The sequence below is a fragment of the Salvelinus namaycush genome, chromosome 29 (genome assembly GCF_016432855.1).
Source record: "Salvelinus namaycush isolate Seneca chromosome 29, SaNama_1.0, whole genome shotgun sequence".
In the NCBI taxonomy this organism is placed as follows: Eukaryota; Metazoa; Chordata; class Actinopteri; order Salmoniformes; family Salmonidae; genus Salvelinus; species Salvelinus namaycush.
In genome coordinates, this window is record NC_052335.1 from 23,616,899 (window position 1) to 23,634,168 (window position 17,270).

General features: G+C 44.2%; 1 protein-coding gene across 1 annotated transcript in view; it reads left to right on the forward strand.

Annotated features, from left to right (window-relative positions):
- Positions 1–17,270, forward strand: part of LOC120024608 (monocarboxylate transporter 10-like) — a 71,216-nt gene that overhangs the window by 45,109 nt on the left and 8,837 nt on the right. The window contains exons 2-3 of the mRNA XM_038968903.1: positions 3,996–4,140; positions 6,000–6,429. Coding sequence (XP_038824831.1) covers positions 3,996–4,140; positions 6,000–6,429 — 575 coding nt within the window. The remainder of the gene's footprint in view (positions 1–3,995; positions 4,141–5,999; positions 6,430–17,270) is intronic.

Below are 17,270 nucleotides of genomic sequence, written 5' to 3' on the forward strand. Positions count from 1 at the left end.
GGTAATTATACTTCTATAATTTTTTTGGTCAAAGGGCACTGGCTGACTCTTGCACAATTGCCCTGTGTGTGTGTGTGTGTTATTTTACTGTTGCTTGTCTTTCCTCTCCCCATCTCATGTTTGCTTATTTCCTATGATAAGAATAAAGGCCAGAAACAATGTTTATTCAGCTCCATGCTGTGTTTATTTAGACTATTTCAAGGAGGGTTCCTAGAGTGAGTGTTGTTAATGGCCATGGCATGGTGGTAGAACAGACTAATGCCTGCTGGGACCCAAATACAGATCAGACAAGCAGAACAGCCATGGGTCTCTAGGTCGGATGCAGCCGGTGGCACTGGTGTTGTTAATCACCTCTATTAGACTGGCTTCTGTTAGTCCCTGTAGTAGTTTACCTGCTCACTAAACAAGAGGAATAAGCACATTCTTGGCAGAAAACCGAGAGTGTATTCTGTTTGGAGATATATTTGATCTAGATGGTATTCTGGCCAGGTAATGTCATAAAGGACTGATAACATAGGCCTTTTTTGTAATGAAGAACTGTAAAGGTTATTTGTATCTATCTGTTAGGAGGACATTGTCTGTAGAGCTTCCTCTTTCCTCAGTCTCTTCCTACTCCTCTGTCCTACCAACCACTGCTCTTCAATACTGGTCTGGGAGGTGCTACATGTTTAGATCAAGCCTGTGGAAAACCCTGTGTATAGCCAAAAAGCATTGTAGTTTACTGTACTATATAGTGAGTATATAAAACATTAAGAACACATGTTCTTTCCATAACACAGACTGGCCAGGTGCATCCAGGTGAAAGCTATGATCCCTTATTGATGTCACTTGTTTAATCCACTTCAATTAGTGTTGATGAAGGGAAGGAGACCGGTTAATGAAGGTTTTTAAGCCTTGAGACAATTGAGACATGGATTGTGTATGTGTGCCATTCAGAGGGTGAATTGAAGTAACTTTGAGCGGGGTATGGTGGTAGGTGCCAGGCGGACCGGTTTGCGTCAAGAACTGCAATGCTGCTACGGTTTTCACGCTCAACAGTTTCCCATTTGTATCAAGAATGGTCCACCACCCAAAGGACATCCAGCCAACTTCAAATCGAATCAAATCAAACTTTATTTGTCACGTGCCGAATACAACAAGTGTAGACCTTACCGTGAAATGCTTACTTACAAGCCCTTAACCAACAGTGCAGTTCAAGAAGAGTTATTAAAATATTTACCAAATAAACTCAAGTAAAATATAATGAAAAGTAACACAATAAAATAACAATAACGAGGATATATATACAGGGGGTACCGGTACCGAGTCGATGTGTGGGGGGTACAGGTTAGTCGAGGTAATTTGTACATGTAGGTAAGGGTGAAGTGACTATGCATAGATAATAAACAGCGAGTAGCAGCAGTGTACAAAACAAATGGAGGGGGGGGTCAATGTAAATATTCCGGTGGCCATTTGATTAATTGTTCAGCGGTCTTATAGCTTGAGGGTAGAAGCTGTTAAGGAGCCTTTTTGTTCTAGACTTGCCGTGCGGTAGCAGAGAAAACAGTCTATGACTTGGATGACTGGAGTCTCTGACAATGTTTTGGGCTTTCCTCTGACACCGCCTATTATATAGGTCCTGTATGGCAGAAAGCTTCGCCCCAGTGATGTACTGGGCTGTACACACTACCCTCTAGCGCCTTACGGTCAGATGCCGAGCAGTTACCATACCAGGCGCTGATGCAACCGGTCAGGATGCTCTTGATGGTGCAGCTGTAGAACTTTTGAGGATCTGTGGACCCATGCCAAATCTCTTCAGTCTCCTGAGGGGGAAAAAATGTTGTCGTGCCCTCTTCACAACTGTCTTGGTGTGTTTGGACCATGATAGTTTGTTGGTGATGTGGACACCAAGGAACTTGAAACTCTCGACATGCTCCACTACAGCCCCTTTAATGGGGGCCTGTTTGGCCCTCCTTTTCCTGTAGTCTACGATCAGCTCCTTTGTCTTGCTCACATTGAGGGAGAGGTTGTTTTTCTGGCACCACACTGCCAGGTCTCTGACCTCCCTATAGGCTGTCTCATCGTTGTCGGTGATCAGGCCTACCACTGTTGTGTCGTCAGCAAACTTAATTATGGTGTTGGAGTCGTGTTTGGCCACGCAGTCATGGGTGAACAAGGAGTACAGTAAGGGACTAAGTACACCCCCCTGAGTGGCCCCAGTGTTGAGGATCAGCGTGGCAGACGTAAGTACACCCCCCCTGAGTGGCCCCAGTGTTGAGGATCAGCGTGGCAGACGTGTTGTTGCCTACCCTTACCACCTGGGGGCGCCCCGTCAAGAAGTCCAGGATCCAGTTGCAGAGGGAGGTGTTTAGTCCCAGGGTCCTTAGTTTAGTGATGAGCTTCGTGGGCACTATAGTGTTGAATGCTGAGCTGTAGTCAATGAACAGCATTCTCACATAGGTGTTCCTTTTGTCCAGGTGGGAAAGGGCAGTGTGGAGTGCGATTGAGATTGTGTCATCTGTGGATCTGCGGCGCCGGTATGCGAATTGGAGTGGGTCTAAGGTATCCGGGAGGATGCTGTTGATGTGAACCATGACCAGCCTTTCAAAGCACTTCGTGGCTACCGACGTGAGTGCTACGGGGCGGTAATCATTTAGGCAGGTTGTCTTCGCTTCCTTGGGCACAGGGACTATGGTGGTCTGCTTGAAACAAGCAGCAACTCAATATTAAGATGTTCCTAATGTTTGGTATACTCAGGGACTCATTCAGACATTTAGTTCACTCATCCTCGTCATACTTTAGGACTGTCATGATAAGCATGGTTTAGGATTAGTCAAAGTTTAGACCTGAGTTCATGCATTTGTTTAGTTCAATGATCTGAGGAGTCACACCTAAAGGTTACTACAAGCTTCACTCTGTCAATCTATGTGGGTGAAGTGGGATTTTTGAAGTAGGGGACACCTTTTGGTAACATGATATCCTCGCCGGTCCCACTCTCATTCCCAATGAGGGGATGGCAAAGTGTGTGTGTGTGTGTGTGTCATTTCATTTTGTGAAACCAAGGAAGAGTGGCCTTCCCTTTCTAGTAGTAGTAACTAGCTAGCTTTAGCCTGGCTAGCTAGCCTTTTAGCTTCCCACATCTCCATGTGAAATAATCAGATTTATAATAAAAATATATGCCTTGGCAAATATTCTTATACTTGCCGGTGTAACCTAAAATATTATCTCAGTTCATGCTGCTTGTGTATTCATTCCCATATCAGCTAAAAATAGAATCTCGTCATGTTTTGGTCAGGCAGAAAAAAGCACATGGCTAGCTAGTTGGCTACAGCAGGTTCTACCATTTCACAATAGTCTGTAAATACTAGTTATTACTTCTAAACAAAATACCTTTTTGGATGGATTCTTGTTGTTTGGTTTACTGTTTGAACATTCGTTGAGATTATATTTGGTTAGCAATGCAAAATGGTCTACTTTGATGAAAAGCTTATAGATCAGATTAAGGAACAAAGCGACAACACTGCCCCCACAGCTGCGGAAGGAATGATACAGGGTGTCGCAATTTTAAGGTCGTAAAAAAGTATGTTGAATGCCAGAGCGGAGCCGCACATTTGTGACGAAAAACGACATTGCAACACTCCGAATCCTGCATCCGCGTAGAGCTTGTACTGTAGTAAACTCAAATCTCTTAACCCAGAAACTATCTGATATATGTGTACATAATGCACAACTAAGCATATAAGCTTAACCTATAGGACGCGAGCTTTTACTTACTCATGTATTTTCTTGTTGACAAGAATTGTTCATAGTAATTCTTAAAACCTGTTTTAAATTGTTTTTAGCGTGGCGCAACATTTCCCATGTAACAACAGTCTGTATTATAGATTTAGGTAATTTAATAGGATCTCTATGGTCTGTGTGAAGTGTTGCTGTTATTGTCTCTGAGCTGTAATGTAGAACAGTATGTGCTTTAAGCCTAACTCTCCTATCTCTCTGTGTGTCTCTCTGTCCTGCAGCGTGGGTGGGCTCCCTCTCCATGGGGATGATCTTCTTCTGTTCTCCCATTGTCAGTGTCTTCACAGACCTGCTTGGCTGCAGGGTGACAGCTGTGGGTGGAGCCGCCGTGGGCCTGGTGGGATTGCTGGCCAGCTCTTTCGTCACGTCAGTACTTCTATAGCTACCCTCTTTCATCAACCATTCTTATGTGTTGTGTTGAAATGTTGTCGGGTGTGTTGGGGACTTCTTTATACTAAAGTCCTCCTTACACGTGTGTGCATGTGTGATAACAAGATAAAGGGCCTACTGCAGTTAAGGGTTGGTCTCCCGTCATCCCTTTCTAATCATCTCATGTGATGGTACACTACCAAACTCAACCATTTAATCTATGTTAATACATACAACAGTACCTTGACAGCGTGGAAATACATTGCACAATAGTTTCTGTTGACACTTCCATCACCTAATATAGCATTAAATATTGCTTATAAGCTAACAATGTTCTACACCTGGCCAGTGTAATAATACTGTCAGCTCAGTCAGTATCTTGATGCCCTTCAAATAACACTTAGAAAACCCTCTGGGATGTCCTACAGATGTAGGATCTTAATTTGATCACCCTGTTGCAGAAATAACTTTTAGGACATTTAAAACTTGTGGTGTATTTGAGGTTTAAAAAGGCTTCTTAAGTTTCCGCTTTGAAATCTGACTAGTTTTTTCCTTATGAAAAATGTATCAACCTCTACAAAAATGTAAATTTAATTATAATACACATAATTCATATTTCCTGTTATTGCTGCAGGATTATTTTCCTGCTGTAGCAAACTGGCTCAAATTAAGATCCTACTTCTGCATATCCAGACTCATGATAGTCTAAAATGAGTGAACAAAGATCACCAGGGTACAGTAGAAGCAGTGGTATAAAGTACTTAAGTGAAAATACTTTAAAGTACTACTAAAGTCGTTTTTTGGGGTATCTGTACTTTACTATTTATATTTTTTACAACTTTTACTTCACTACATTCCTAAAGAAAATAATGCTCTTTTTACTCCATACATTTTCCTTGACACCCCAAAAAACTCATTACATTTTGAATGCTTAGCAGGACAAGAAAATGGTCCAATTCACGCACTTATCAAGAGAACATCCCTGGCTGACTCACTAAACACAAATGCTTTGTTTGTTAATGATGTGCCCATGGCTATCCGTAAAATAAATAAAAAACTGGAATAGTGCCATTAGCTTTTTTTAATATAAGGAATTTGAAATAATTTATACTTTTACTTTCGATACTTCAGTATATTTAAAACCAAATACTTTTGAACTTTTACTCAAGTAGTATTTTACTTGGTGACTTTCACTTTTACTTGAGTCATTTTCTATTAAGTTATATTTAATTTTTTACTGAAGTATGACAATTGCATACTTTTCCACCACTGAGTAGAAGTACTGGGAAAGGATCATTTAAAGGTGAGGCCATAAATTAATAAGCTGTGTTTTATCTGGTATCAGCCCTGTAGTGGTGTGAGAAGTGAGTAAACATTAGAGCTCTTGTCTTGATGACTGTAGATGACACTCTGAGAGACGTGCCATTAGCTCTAACCTGGCTTGGCCTGGCCTAGAAGCAGCTCCAGCTCACCCCTGACCTCCCTCGCTCATCTATTTATCCAGAATTAGCTTTGTGCTAACGGTAACCCTCCTACAGTCCGGCCTGCAGTTGGCTCACACAGGACTGGGAGGTTAACAAACACACAGGGCTGACATTACTCAGTCAACATGGTACACACACCCTGGGAGTGAGGCTGTAACTGATACCCTCCAGGTTTTGGAAGTTGAACCAAGCCAGGAAGTCTAGTTTGTTTTCCAAACTAGACTCAAATGAGTCAGACATGAGAACTTGTTTAGCTAGCTCCTCTATGGAGTCAAGTTCCTCAAACTTGTTTTTCTATGTGTGAACTTTAAGCAGCTGTAAACATCAACTTGACCTCGCATCCTGTCTGGTCTCTCCTCTCTGACCCCACAGGTCCCTGGGTCCCATGTACTTTACTTATGGCATCGTGTTCGCCACGGGCTGCTCCTTCGCCTACCAGCCCAGTCTGGTGATCCTGGGACACTACTTCAAGAAGCGCCTGGGCCTTGTCAACGGCATCGTGACGGCCGGCAGCTCTGCCTTCACCGTCACCCTGCCCTTCCTCCTGTCCGGCCTGCTGGAGAAGGTGGGCCTGCAGCACACCATGAGGATCCTCAGCATCCTCATGTTCATCCTCATGCTGGCTGGGTTAACCTATACTCCCCTGCTGCCCAAGCCTATCAACAGCAATAAGCCAGGCAGCCGCTGCCCGCCCATGAGCAAGGTGTTCAACGTCAGCATCTGGAAGTCTCTGGGCTACCGGATCTGGGTCTTCGGCATCCCTGCAGCCCTCTACGGATACTTTGTGCCTTACGTTCACCTGGTGAGTGGTTTTGTTTTTCATGGGGGAATCTTTGATGTGTACTGTGTGAATGTGTTGGTTTGTGTATTTGTGTTTCATTACTCAGGTCTCTGTGTTAAAGGTTACTGACATGTAGAAACACATCATAGAGATGTGGCAGTGTGGAACATGTGGGGTTGATTTCACAGGAGGTTGGTGACACCTTCATTGGGGAGGACAGGCCTGTGGTAATGGCTGGAGCGGAATTAGTGTAATGGTATCAAACATGGTTTATATGTGTTTGATGCCATTCCATTTGCTCCGTTCCAGACATTATTACAAGCCGTCCTCCCCTCAGCAGCCTCTCCAGCGGACACGGTCCATCATATTCTTAATATCTCCCTTCATGATGTGTTTTGGACATTGGCTCTGGGTAACTCAGTTATCAGTGTTAATAGTTCTTCACAAACACAGATACAAAACGCATTAGTATCAAGTGTTATTAGTGTGAAAGGTGATGAGATGGGCATACACCTCGACTATGAAGTGCTTCATGCCTGTGACATGCTGGCTGGGCTAAATACAGTATGGCTGTGTGTGTGAACTTGAGTTACTGTGTGGTCTCATTGACCTGTATGACCGTTGTTTTTAAGTACTGACCTTTTGGCCGTTCTAGAAATATTATTCTCAGTTCAACTGAGTATTGTTTCACATTTAATCATAAGCATCTATTTTTCTTTTCATTGAATATCAACATTTGAAATGCTGTTAAACTGCTATGATGTAGGCTTATCAAGTTTAGACACACATCAATTGATGATTTTCTGTCAGCTTATTTCAGATTGTTTTCTCTTTAAATGGGAGTACAAAGATATAAAATACAAGCACTGCTTACATATCATACTGGACTGTTAATCTGTGGTGCCTTTCACATTCTTAGATAACTGCTGAAGTCTGAATAGTAGCACATCAGCCTATATTATACTGTACATAGCATATATTATACTGTACATAGCATATATTATACTGTACATAGCATATGTCAAAGAGCATGAGACTCTCCAGAACTCAGGGATTCCAGACACAAGAACTCAATCTAAATATACATTTTTCACTCCATTCCTAACAGTTTCTAAATGTGCTACAAGTTGTTTGGATGCGTACCAGTTGCAGTATTTTATAGCAATGCCTTACAGTGCTGCTGCTCCAGTTTCAACTGTTCTGCCTGCGGCTATGGAACCCTGACCTGTTCACCCGACGTGCTACCTGTCCCAGACCTGCTGTTTTCAACTCTCTAGAGACAGCAGGAGCGGTAGAGATACTCTTAATGATCGGCAATGAAAAGCCAACTGACATTTACTCCTGAGGTGCTGCACCCTCGACAACTACTGTGATTATTATTATTTGACCATGCTGATCATTTATGAACATTTGAACATCTTGGCCATGTTCTGTTATAATCTCCACCCCGGCACAGCCAGAAGAGGACTGGCCACCCCTCATAGCCTGGTTCCTCTCTAGGTTTCTTCCTAGGTTCTGGCCTTTCTAGGGAGTTTTTCATAGCCACCGTGCTTCTACACCTGCATTGCTTGCTGTTTGGGGTTTTAGGCTGGGTTTCTGTACAGCACTTTGAGATCTCAGCTGATGTACGAAGGGCTTTATAAATCAGTTTGATTTGATTAGTTGTGTGGTCTGTGGAGAGTCAGGTTGGGAGGTTTGATCTGGGGGGAGTAAAAATAGTCCAGTTTCAGCCGAGGCAAAGTAACATAAACACAGGTCTTATTATTCCAGTATTGAGTACAATTTATAGGAAGAAAAAATACAATATGGATGGAAAAATATGATTTAGGAAGAAGGGAGGGGAGAAGTGTGGAGAGGAGGGGAGGGAAGGGTCGAGGGTTCAGTAGGCCACTGTTTACTTGGAGGAGTTTACTTTGTTTTTGGAGGGAGGTCACTTTCTCCTGGAGAAGGCCCTCCATGTTTTCCTAACACTTCTCCAGTGTCTGCTACACGTCTGGGACACCGCTGGGCCCTGTTAGTGTTCATCCCCAGCCCTATCCCCATTCCCAGCCCCTCTGTCACCAGAACCATCAGGAAGAAAGGGGAACCCAGGGGTGAAAGGCTGGATTGTTCACCTTACCTTTCAGGAAGGAAAGCTCACCTTTGTGTGCAGGGACTAACAGAGCCGCCCGCTAAGCCTAGTGGGATATGCTAGCTGTTCTGTTTTTCCTCCCTCTGCTCTGGTCAAAGTGCTGAGTCCCTTTTAGTGCCACAGTTTTGTTTGTTTGTGCGTGCACGTTGTACTCGCAGGTACTATTCCCCCTTATCTGAAGCCAAGCCCGTCCCCATCAGCTCAAGATTGTGGGAGTCTAAAGTCCTGCAGAAGCTTTCCCTCACTCTATTCCAGGTATTTCACATATTGGAGGATTAGATAATGTCTTTCATGTACGACTGTGTTTGTAGAGGTCTGATCAAAGGGAAAGGCATTTCCAGGGACAAGTTTACACAAGTTTACTCTTGTTGCTGCATGTCCAATGTTGAATCTATTTGCCAGGGATGCCTCAGAGCTGCCTGGATAATATTGGGGTGCAAAACAAAAGGGCAGGCAGCAGAAGATCCAGTCAGTGCATGGATTGTATTACAGTTTTTGACAATTGCTTCCACATGATTTCTGAAACTATGACTCCTTTTCTCTAGACTCTACACACAAAACCCCAAAACACACACACAACATGCAAAACGTCACACATCTCTTGCAAACCCAAACACTTAATTCAAAACATTTTTATAACTTCTCAAACTGGTGTTTTTGCATAAACTCTACACACAAACCATCAAACGATTAGCACTTATACAAGCCAACTATACACGGATGTGACAAATGTAAAACACTACTATCTTGTCTTTTGCATGTTCAATGTGCAGTGGAGTCCACTGCAGTTTGTCATAGCACTCACACGTACATGTATGTGAACAAATATACAGTATGTATGCATATTCAGTATATGTTTACACTGTAATCAGACATGCAAGGGGGGGATAAAATGTATTTCTTTCTCAAAACATTGTATTTTCATCCAGATTTCAGGATGAACAGTAACAGACAAAACAAATACAGTAGAAGAGAAACAAATTGGCTCTCTTCCTCCTCCTTGTCCTCATCCCCCTCTTCCTCTCACTCTTCCTCTAACTCTCTCCAAAATTGGCCTCCATTGTTGTCCAAACCAAGAAAGCCAACCTGAAGCCTATTTATAGTGCTCAAGCTCTGATTTCTAAGTGAAGAAATTGGCTATGTGTTTCCACACGTGAGCACTGGGTGTAGGTAATCGCTAAATGAGTGTGGCATTTGGAATGGCAGTGTTTTCCAAACAAAACGCAAGACCTGTTAGTTTTGAATGAGGTGTCTAATGTAGAGAACTGTTTTGTAAAAAGTGTGTTTTACAATTGAAAACCGAGTGTAAAGCAGATAATGGGCTTGCAGTGTTGCAGACTTGGTCTGGAGATTAGGTATTGTGAAAAACTAAGGTACAGTGTCACAGGCAGTGCAGGTTAGCTTTCTCTCAGTGCTTCCTAATTACAGTAAATTATGAAAAATGTTCATAAAATTAGAAGGTTTATTCAGCATTTCCATTGACGTTGGATTTGCACTACTGTGATAGTCCCTCTCACTGGTGAGAGTTTTAACTCCCACCACTTTGACAACAAACAAACAAACATACAAACCCATTTAGGTTGTTTTAAATGAAGCAACCAGGTGCTGGGTGCTGGAGAGAGTCTGGCGTTGAAAGGGTTATAATAAAGCTCTTGGAGAGAATAAGGGGGAGTGTTGTTGTCTGGCTGAGCTGCAGATGGAATTAGTTTAGCAAGAACAGAGCAGATCTGTGGAGCTCTCAATAGCCATGTTTGTGTATATTGGTTTGAAAGAGTAGTTTGGGTGTGTGTGTGCAAAGCGGAGAGAGTGTCATTGATGATGGTTGTGTTTGTTTGCCTGTGCATGTGTCAGAGAGCGTGCGTCAGTGTGCAATGACGCTGTTGTGGTGTTTGTGTGCCTGTGCCTTGGCCGTGCCGTGTTGGAAATGGTGTGTGTGTGTGTGTGTGTGTGTGTGTGTGTGGATGGTGGGTATTTATTTAGGAAGGGTGTTCCATGTTCCCGACAGGTGCACCTGGCGTGTGGTAAGTCGGTAAGCAGTAGGTCAGCCCATGTGCCAGAATACTACGGAATATGTGATATCAGACAGGGACACAATTAGAGGCTGCGTCCCAAAAGGTACGCTATTCCCTATATAGTGCACTACATTTGACCAGGACCCATAGGGCTCTTGTCAAAGTAGTGCAGTACACTACATGGCCAAAAGTATGTGGACACATGCTCTTCGAACATCTCATTCCAAAATCATGGGCATTAATATGGTGTTGGTCCCTCCTTTGCTGCTATAACAGCCTCCACTCTTCTGGGAAGGCTTTCCACTAGATGTTGGAACATTGCTGCGGGGACCTTCTTCCATTCAGCCACAAGAGCATTAGTGAGGTTGGGCCCTGATGTTGGGCGATTAGACCTGGCTCGCAGTCGGCGTTCCAATTCATCCCAAAGGTGTTCGATGGGTGGATCTCACTTTGTGCACGGGTGCATTGTCATGCTGAAACAGGAAAGGGCCTTCCCAAAACTGTTGCCACAAAGTTGGAATTGTCTAGAACAGTGGTTCCCAAACTTTTTATGGTCCCGTACCCCTTCAAACATTCAACCTTCAGCTGCGTACCCCCTCTAGCACCAGGGTCAGCTGCGTACCCCCTCTAGCACCAGGGTCAGCTGCGTACCCCCTCTAGCACCAGGGTCAGCTGCGTACCCCCTCTAGCACCAGGGTCAGCTGTGTACCCCCTCTAGCACCAGGGTCAGCTGTGTACCCCCTCTAGCACCAGGGTCAGCTGCGTACCCCCTCTAGCACCAGGGTCAGCTGCGTACCCCCTCTAGCACCAGGGTCAGCTGCGTACCCCCTCTAGCACCAGGGTCAGCTGCGTACCCCCTCTAGCACCAGGGTCAGCTGTGTACCCCCTCTAGCACCAGGGTCAGCTGTGTACCCCCTCTAGCACCAGGGTCAGCTGCGTACCCCCTCTAGCACCAGGGTCAGCACACTCTCAAATGTTGTTTTTTGTCATCATTGTAAGCCTGCCACATATGATACATTTATTAAACATAAGAATGAGTGTGAGTTTTTGTCACAACTCGACTTGTGGGAAGTGACAAAGAGCTCTTATAGGACCAGGCACAAGTAATATTATAATAATCAATAATTTTGCTCATTATTTAACCATCTTACATATAAAACCTTATTTGTTAATCGAAAATTGTGAATAACTCACCACAGGTTAATGAGAAGGGTGTGCTTGAAAGGATGCGCATAACTCTGCAATGTCGGGTTGTATTGGAAAGTCTGTCTTAAATCATTTTCCATGCTAGTGAGGGACGAGAAGCCACTCTCACATACGTGGTTGCAAAGGGCATCAGTGTCTTAACAGAGAGATTTTCCAAGGCAGGAAGGATACTCCAATCCAGAAATCTGGCAGTGGCTTCTGATTTTAAATGACATTTTCACAGAACCGCTTGTTGCAATTTCGATGAGGCTCTCTTGTTCAGATATCGGTAAGTGGACTGGAGGCAAGGCATGAAAGGGATAACGAATCCAGTTGTTTGTGTCATCCGTTTCGGGAAAGTACCTGCGTAATTGCGCACCCAACTCACTCAGGTGCTTCGCTATATCACATTTGACATTATCCGTAAGATTGAGTTAATTTGCACACAAAAAAAATCATACAATGATAGAAAGACCTGTGTGTTGTCCTTGTTAATGCAGACAGAAAAGAGCTCCAACTTCTTAATCATAGCCTCAATTTTGTCCCGCACATTGAATATAGTTGGGAAGAGTCCCTGTAATCCTAGATTCAGATCATTCAGGGGAGAAAAAACATCACCCAGATGGGCCAATCGTGTGAGAAACTCGTCATCATGCAAGCGGTCAAACAAGTGAAAATTATGGTCAGTAAAGAAAACTTTAAGCTCGTCTCTCAATTTTAAAAAAACGTGCCAATAATTTGCCCCTTGATAACCAGCGCACTTCTGTATGTTGTAAAAGTTTTACATGGTCGCTGCCCATATTACTGCATAGTGCAGAAAATACACGAGAGTTCAGAGGTCTTGCTTTAACAAAGTTAACCATTTTCACTGTGGTGTCCAAAACGTCTTTCAAGCTGTCAGGCATTCCCTTGGCAGCAAGAGCCTCTCGGTGGATGCTGCAGTGTACCCAAGTGGTGTCGAGAGAAACTGCTTGCACGCGCGTTACCACTCTACTATGTCTCCCTGTCATGGCTTTTGCACCATCAGTACAGATACCAACATGAGCAGCAGCTACGTTTGACTACATACAGACCGTTAGTGGAATTCCCACGAGAGAGTAACGGTTAATTGGATTGGATGTTAATTATTTGACTAGGCTACCTGTATTTGACATTGTGTGATTCATCACTCCAGAGAACACTCCAGAGTCCAATGGCAGTGAGATTTACACCACTCCAGCCGACGCTTGGCATTGTGCCTGGTGATCTTAGATTTGCTCAGCCATGGAAACCCATTTCATGATGCTCCCAATGAGCAGTTCTTATGCTGACGTTGCTTCCAGAGGCAGTTTTGAACTCGGTAGTGAGTGTTGCAATCTAGGACAGACGATTTTTACACGCTACGCTCTTCAGCACTCGGCAGTCCCGTTCTGTGAGCTTGTGTGGCCTACTACTTTGTGGCTGAGCCGTTGTTGCTCCTAGATGTTTCCACTTCACAATAACAGCACTTACAGTTGACCGGGGCAGCTCTAGCAGGGCAGAAATTTGACGAACTGACCTGTTGGAAAGGTGGCATCCTATGACGGTGCCGCGTTGAAAGTCACTGAGCTCTTCAGGAAGGCCATTCTACTGCCAATGTTTGTCTATGGAGATTGGCTGTCTGCTCGATTTTATACACCTGTCAGCAACGGGTGTGGCTGAAATGGCCTAATCCACTAATTTGAAGGGGTGTCCACATACTTTTGTGTGTGTGTGTGATATATATATATATATATATACATACACACACACACACACACACACACAGTGGGGCAAAAAAGTATTTAGTCAGCCACCAATTGTGCAAGTTCTCCCACTCCCACTCCCACTCCCACACAAGATGAGAGAGGCCTGTAATTTTCATTATAGGTACACTTCAACTATGACAGACAAAATGAGAGAAAATAATCCAGAAAATCACATTGTAGGATTTTTAATGAATTTATTTGCAAATTATGGTGGAAAAAAGTATTTGGTCAATAACTAAAGTTTATCTCAATACTTTGTTATATACCCTTTGTTGGCAATGACAGAGGTCAAACGTTTTCTGTAAGTCTTCACAAGGTTTTCACACACTGTTGCTGGTATTTTGGCCCATTCCTCCATGCAGATCTCCTCTAGAGCAGTGATGTTTTGGGGCTGTTGCTGGGCAACACGGATTTTCAACTCCCTCCAAAGATTTTCTATGGGGTTGAGATCTGGAGACTGGCTAGGCCACTCCAGGACCTTGAAATGCTTCTTACGAAGCCACTCCTTCGTTGCCCGGGCGGTGTGTTTGGGATCATTGTCATGCTGAAAGACCCAGCCACGTTTCATCTTCAATGCCCTTGCTGATGGAAGGAGGTTTTCACTCAAAATCTCACGATACATGGCCCCATTCATTCTTTACAGCCCCAAAGCATGATGTTTCCACCCCCATGCTTCACAGTAGGTATGGTGTTCTTTGGATGCAACTCAGCATTCTTTGTCCTCCAAACACGACGAGTTGAGTTTTTACCAAAAAGTTATATTTTGGTTTCATCTGACCATATGACATTCTCCCAATCTTCTTCTGGATCATCCAAATGCTCTCTAGCAAACTTCAGACGGGCCTGGACATGTACTGGCTTAAGCAGGGGGACACGTCTGGCACTGCAGGATTTGAGTCCCTGGTGGCGTAGTGTGTTACTGATGGTAGGCTTTGTTACTTTGGTCCCAGCTCTCTGCAGGTCATTCACTAGGTCCCCCCTTGTGGTTCTGGGATTTTTGCTCACCGTTCTTGTGATCATTTTGACCCCACGGGGTGAGATCTTGCGTGGAGCCCCAGATCGAGGGAGATTATCAGTGGTCTTGTATGTCTTCCATTTCCTAATAATTGCTCCCACAGTTGATTTCTTCAAACCAAGCTGCTTACCTATTGCAGATTCAGTCTTCCCAGCCTGGTGCAGGTCTACAATTTTGTTTCTGGTGTCCTTTGACAGCTCTTTGGTCTTGGCCATAGTGGAGTTTGGAGTGTGACTGTTTGAGGTTGTGGACAGGTGACTTTTATACTGATAACAAGTTCAAACAGGTGCCATTAATACAGGTAACGAGTGGAGGACAGAGGAGCCTCTTAAAGAAGAAGTTACAGGTCTGTGAGAGCCAGAAATCTTGCTTGTTTGTAGGTGACCAAATACTTATTTTCCACCATAATTTGCAAATAAATTCATTAAAAATCCTACAATGTGATTTTCTGGATTTTTTTTTCTCATTTTGTCTGTCATAGTTGAAGTGTACCTATGATGAAAATTACAGGCCTCATCTTTTTAAGTGGGAGAACTTGCACAATTGGTGGCTGACTAAATACTTTTTTGCCCCACTGTATATATATACACTGCTCAAAAAAATAAAGGGAACACTAAAATAACACATCCTAGATCTGAATGAAATATTCTTATTAAATACTTTTTTCTTTACATAGTTGAATGTGCTGACAACAAAATCACACAAAAATGATCAATGGAAATCAAATTTATCAGCCCATGGAGGTCTGGATTTGGAGTCACACTCAAAATTAAAGTGGAAAACCACACTACAGGCTGATCCAACTTTGATGTAATGTCCTTAAAACAAGTCAAAATGAGGCTCAGTAGTGTGTGGCCTCCACGTGCCTGTATGACCTCCCTACAACGCCTGGGCATGCTCCTGATGAGGTGGCAGATGGTCTCCTGAGGGATCTCCTCCCAGACCTGGACTAAAGCATCCGCCAACTCCTGGACAGTCTGTGGTGCAACGTGGTGTTGGTGGATGGAGCGAGACATGATGTCCCAGATGTGCTCAATTGGATTCAGGTCTGGGGAACGGGCGGGCCAGTCCATAGCATCAATGCCTTCCTCTTGCAGGAACTGCTGACACACTCCAGCCACATGAGGTCTAGCATTGTCTTGCATTAGGAGGAACCCAGGGCCAACCGCACCAGCATATGGTCTCACAAGGGGTCTGTGGATCTCATCTCGGTACCTAATGGCAGTCAGGCTACCTCTGGCGAGCACATGGAGGGCTGTGCGGCCCCCCAAAGAAATGCCACCCCACACCATGACTGACCCACCGCCAAACCGGGTCATGCTGGAGGATGTTGCAGGCAGCAGAACGTTCTCCACGGCGTCTCCAGACCCTGTCACGTCTGTCACGTGCTCAGTGTGAACCTGCTTTCATCTGTGAAGAGCACAGGGCGCCAGTGGCGAATTTGCCAATCTTGGTGTTCTCTGGCAAATGCCAAACGTCCTGCACGGTGTTGGGCTGTAAGCACAACCCCCACCTGTGGACGTCGGGCCCTCAAACCACCCTCATGGAGTCTGTTTCTGACCGTTTGAGCAGACACATGCACATTTGTGGCCTGCTGGAGGTCATTTTGCAGGGCTCTGGCAGTGCTCCTCCTGCTCCTCCTTGCACAAAGGCGGAGGTAGCGGTCCTGCTGCTGGGTTGTTGCCCTCCTACGGCCTCCTCCACGTCTCCTGATGTACTGGCCTGTCTCCTGGTAGCGCCTCCATGCTCTGGACACTACGCTGACAGACACAGCAAACCTTCTTGCCACAGCTCGCATTGATGTGCCATCCTGGATGAGCTGCACTACCTGAGCAACTTGTGTGGGTTGTAGACTCTGTCTCATGCTACCACTAGAGTGAAAGCACCGCCAGCATTCAAAAGTGACCAAAACATCAGCCAGGAAGCATAGGAACTGAGAAGTGGTCTGTGGTCACCACCTGCAGAACCACTCCTTTATTGGGGGTGTCTTGCTAATTGCCTATAATTTCCACCTGTTGTCTATTCCATTTGCACAACAGCATGTGAAATTTATTGTCAATCAGTGTTGCTTCCTAAGTGGACAGTTTGATTTCACAGAAGTGTGATTGACTTGGAGTTACATTGTGTTGTTTAAGTGTTCCCTTTATTTTTTTGAGCAGTGTATATATATATATATATATATATATATATATATATATATATATATATATATATATATATATATAATAGGATGCCCACTGGTTGGTGTTGGTGTTGGGTTCTGTACTAAGTAAAGGGTAGATGGATGACCCAGCAATGTTTAAGGCCCAGGTTCTGCTGGGTAGTATAATGGACAAACAGCAGGCCTGGCATCTGAGCCAGCAGGGAGTGGGACACCCTGTGGACTGGAGGAATGTTGTCTGTGGGCTTTAGAACTATAGCCCCGCGAAACCAGACTGACCACTGAGCTTACGTTTTGTTTCACTTGATACGTGAAGTGAAACAGAATGTGAGCTCGCAAGATCAGGCTGGCTTAATGAGACTACTAGGTTATACCATGGAATATAAAAATTGGCACAGAAAATAGTAGACATTTGGGCAGCACAAATTATTCCGCTAAAAGGTCACTAGTATGTGTCTGTGCCATCTTCATAGCTGATCAATTCAGACTGTCAATCTACCTGACCAGATGTACAGGTAACTGACAAAATAATGGAAACGCTTGAGTAAATGAGGTATACAAAGTGTATTGAAAGCAGGTGCTTCCACACAGG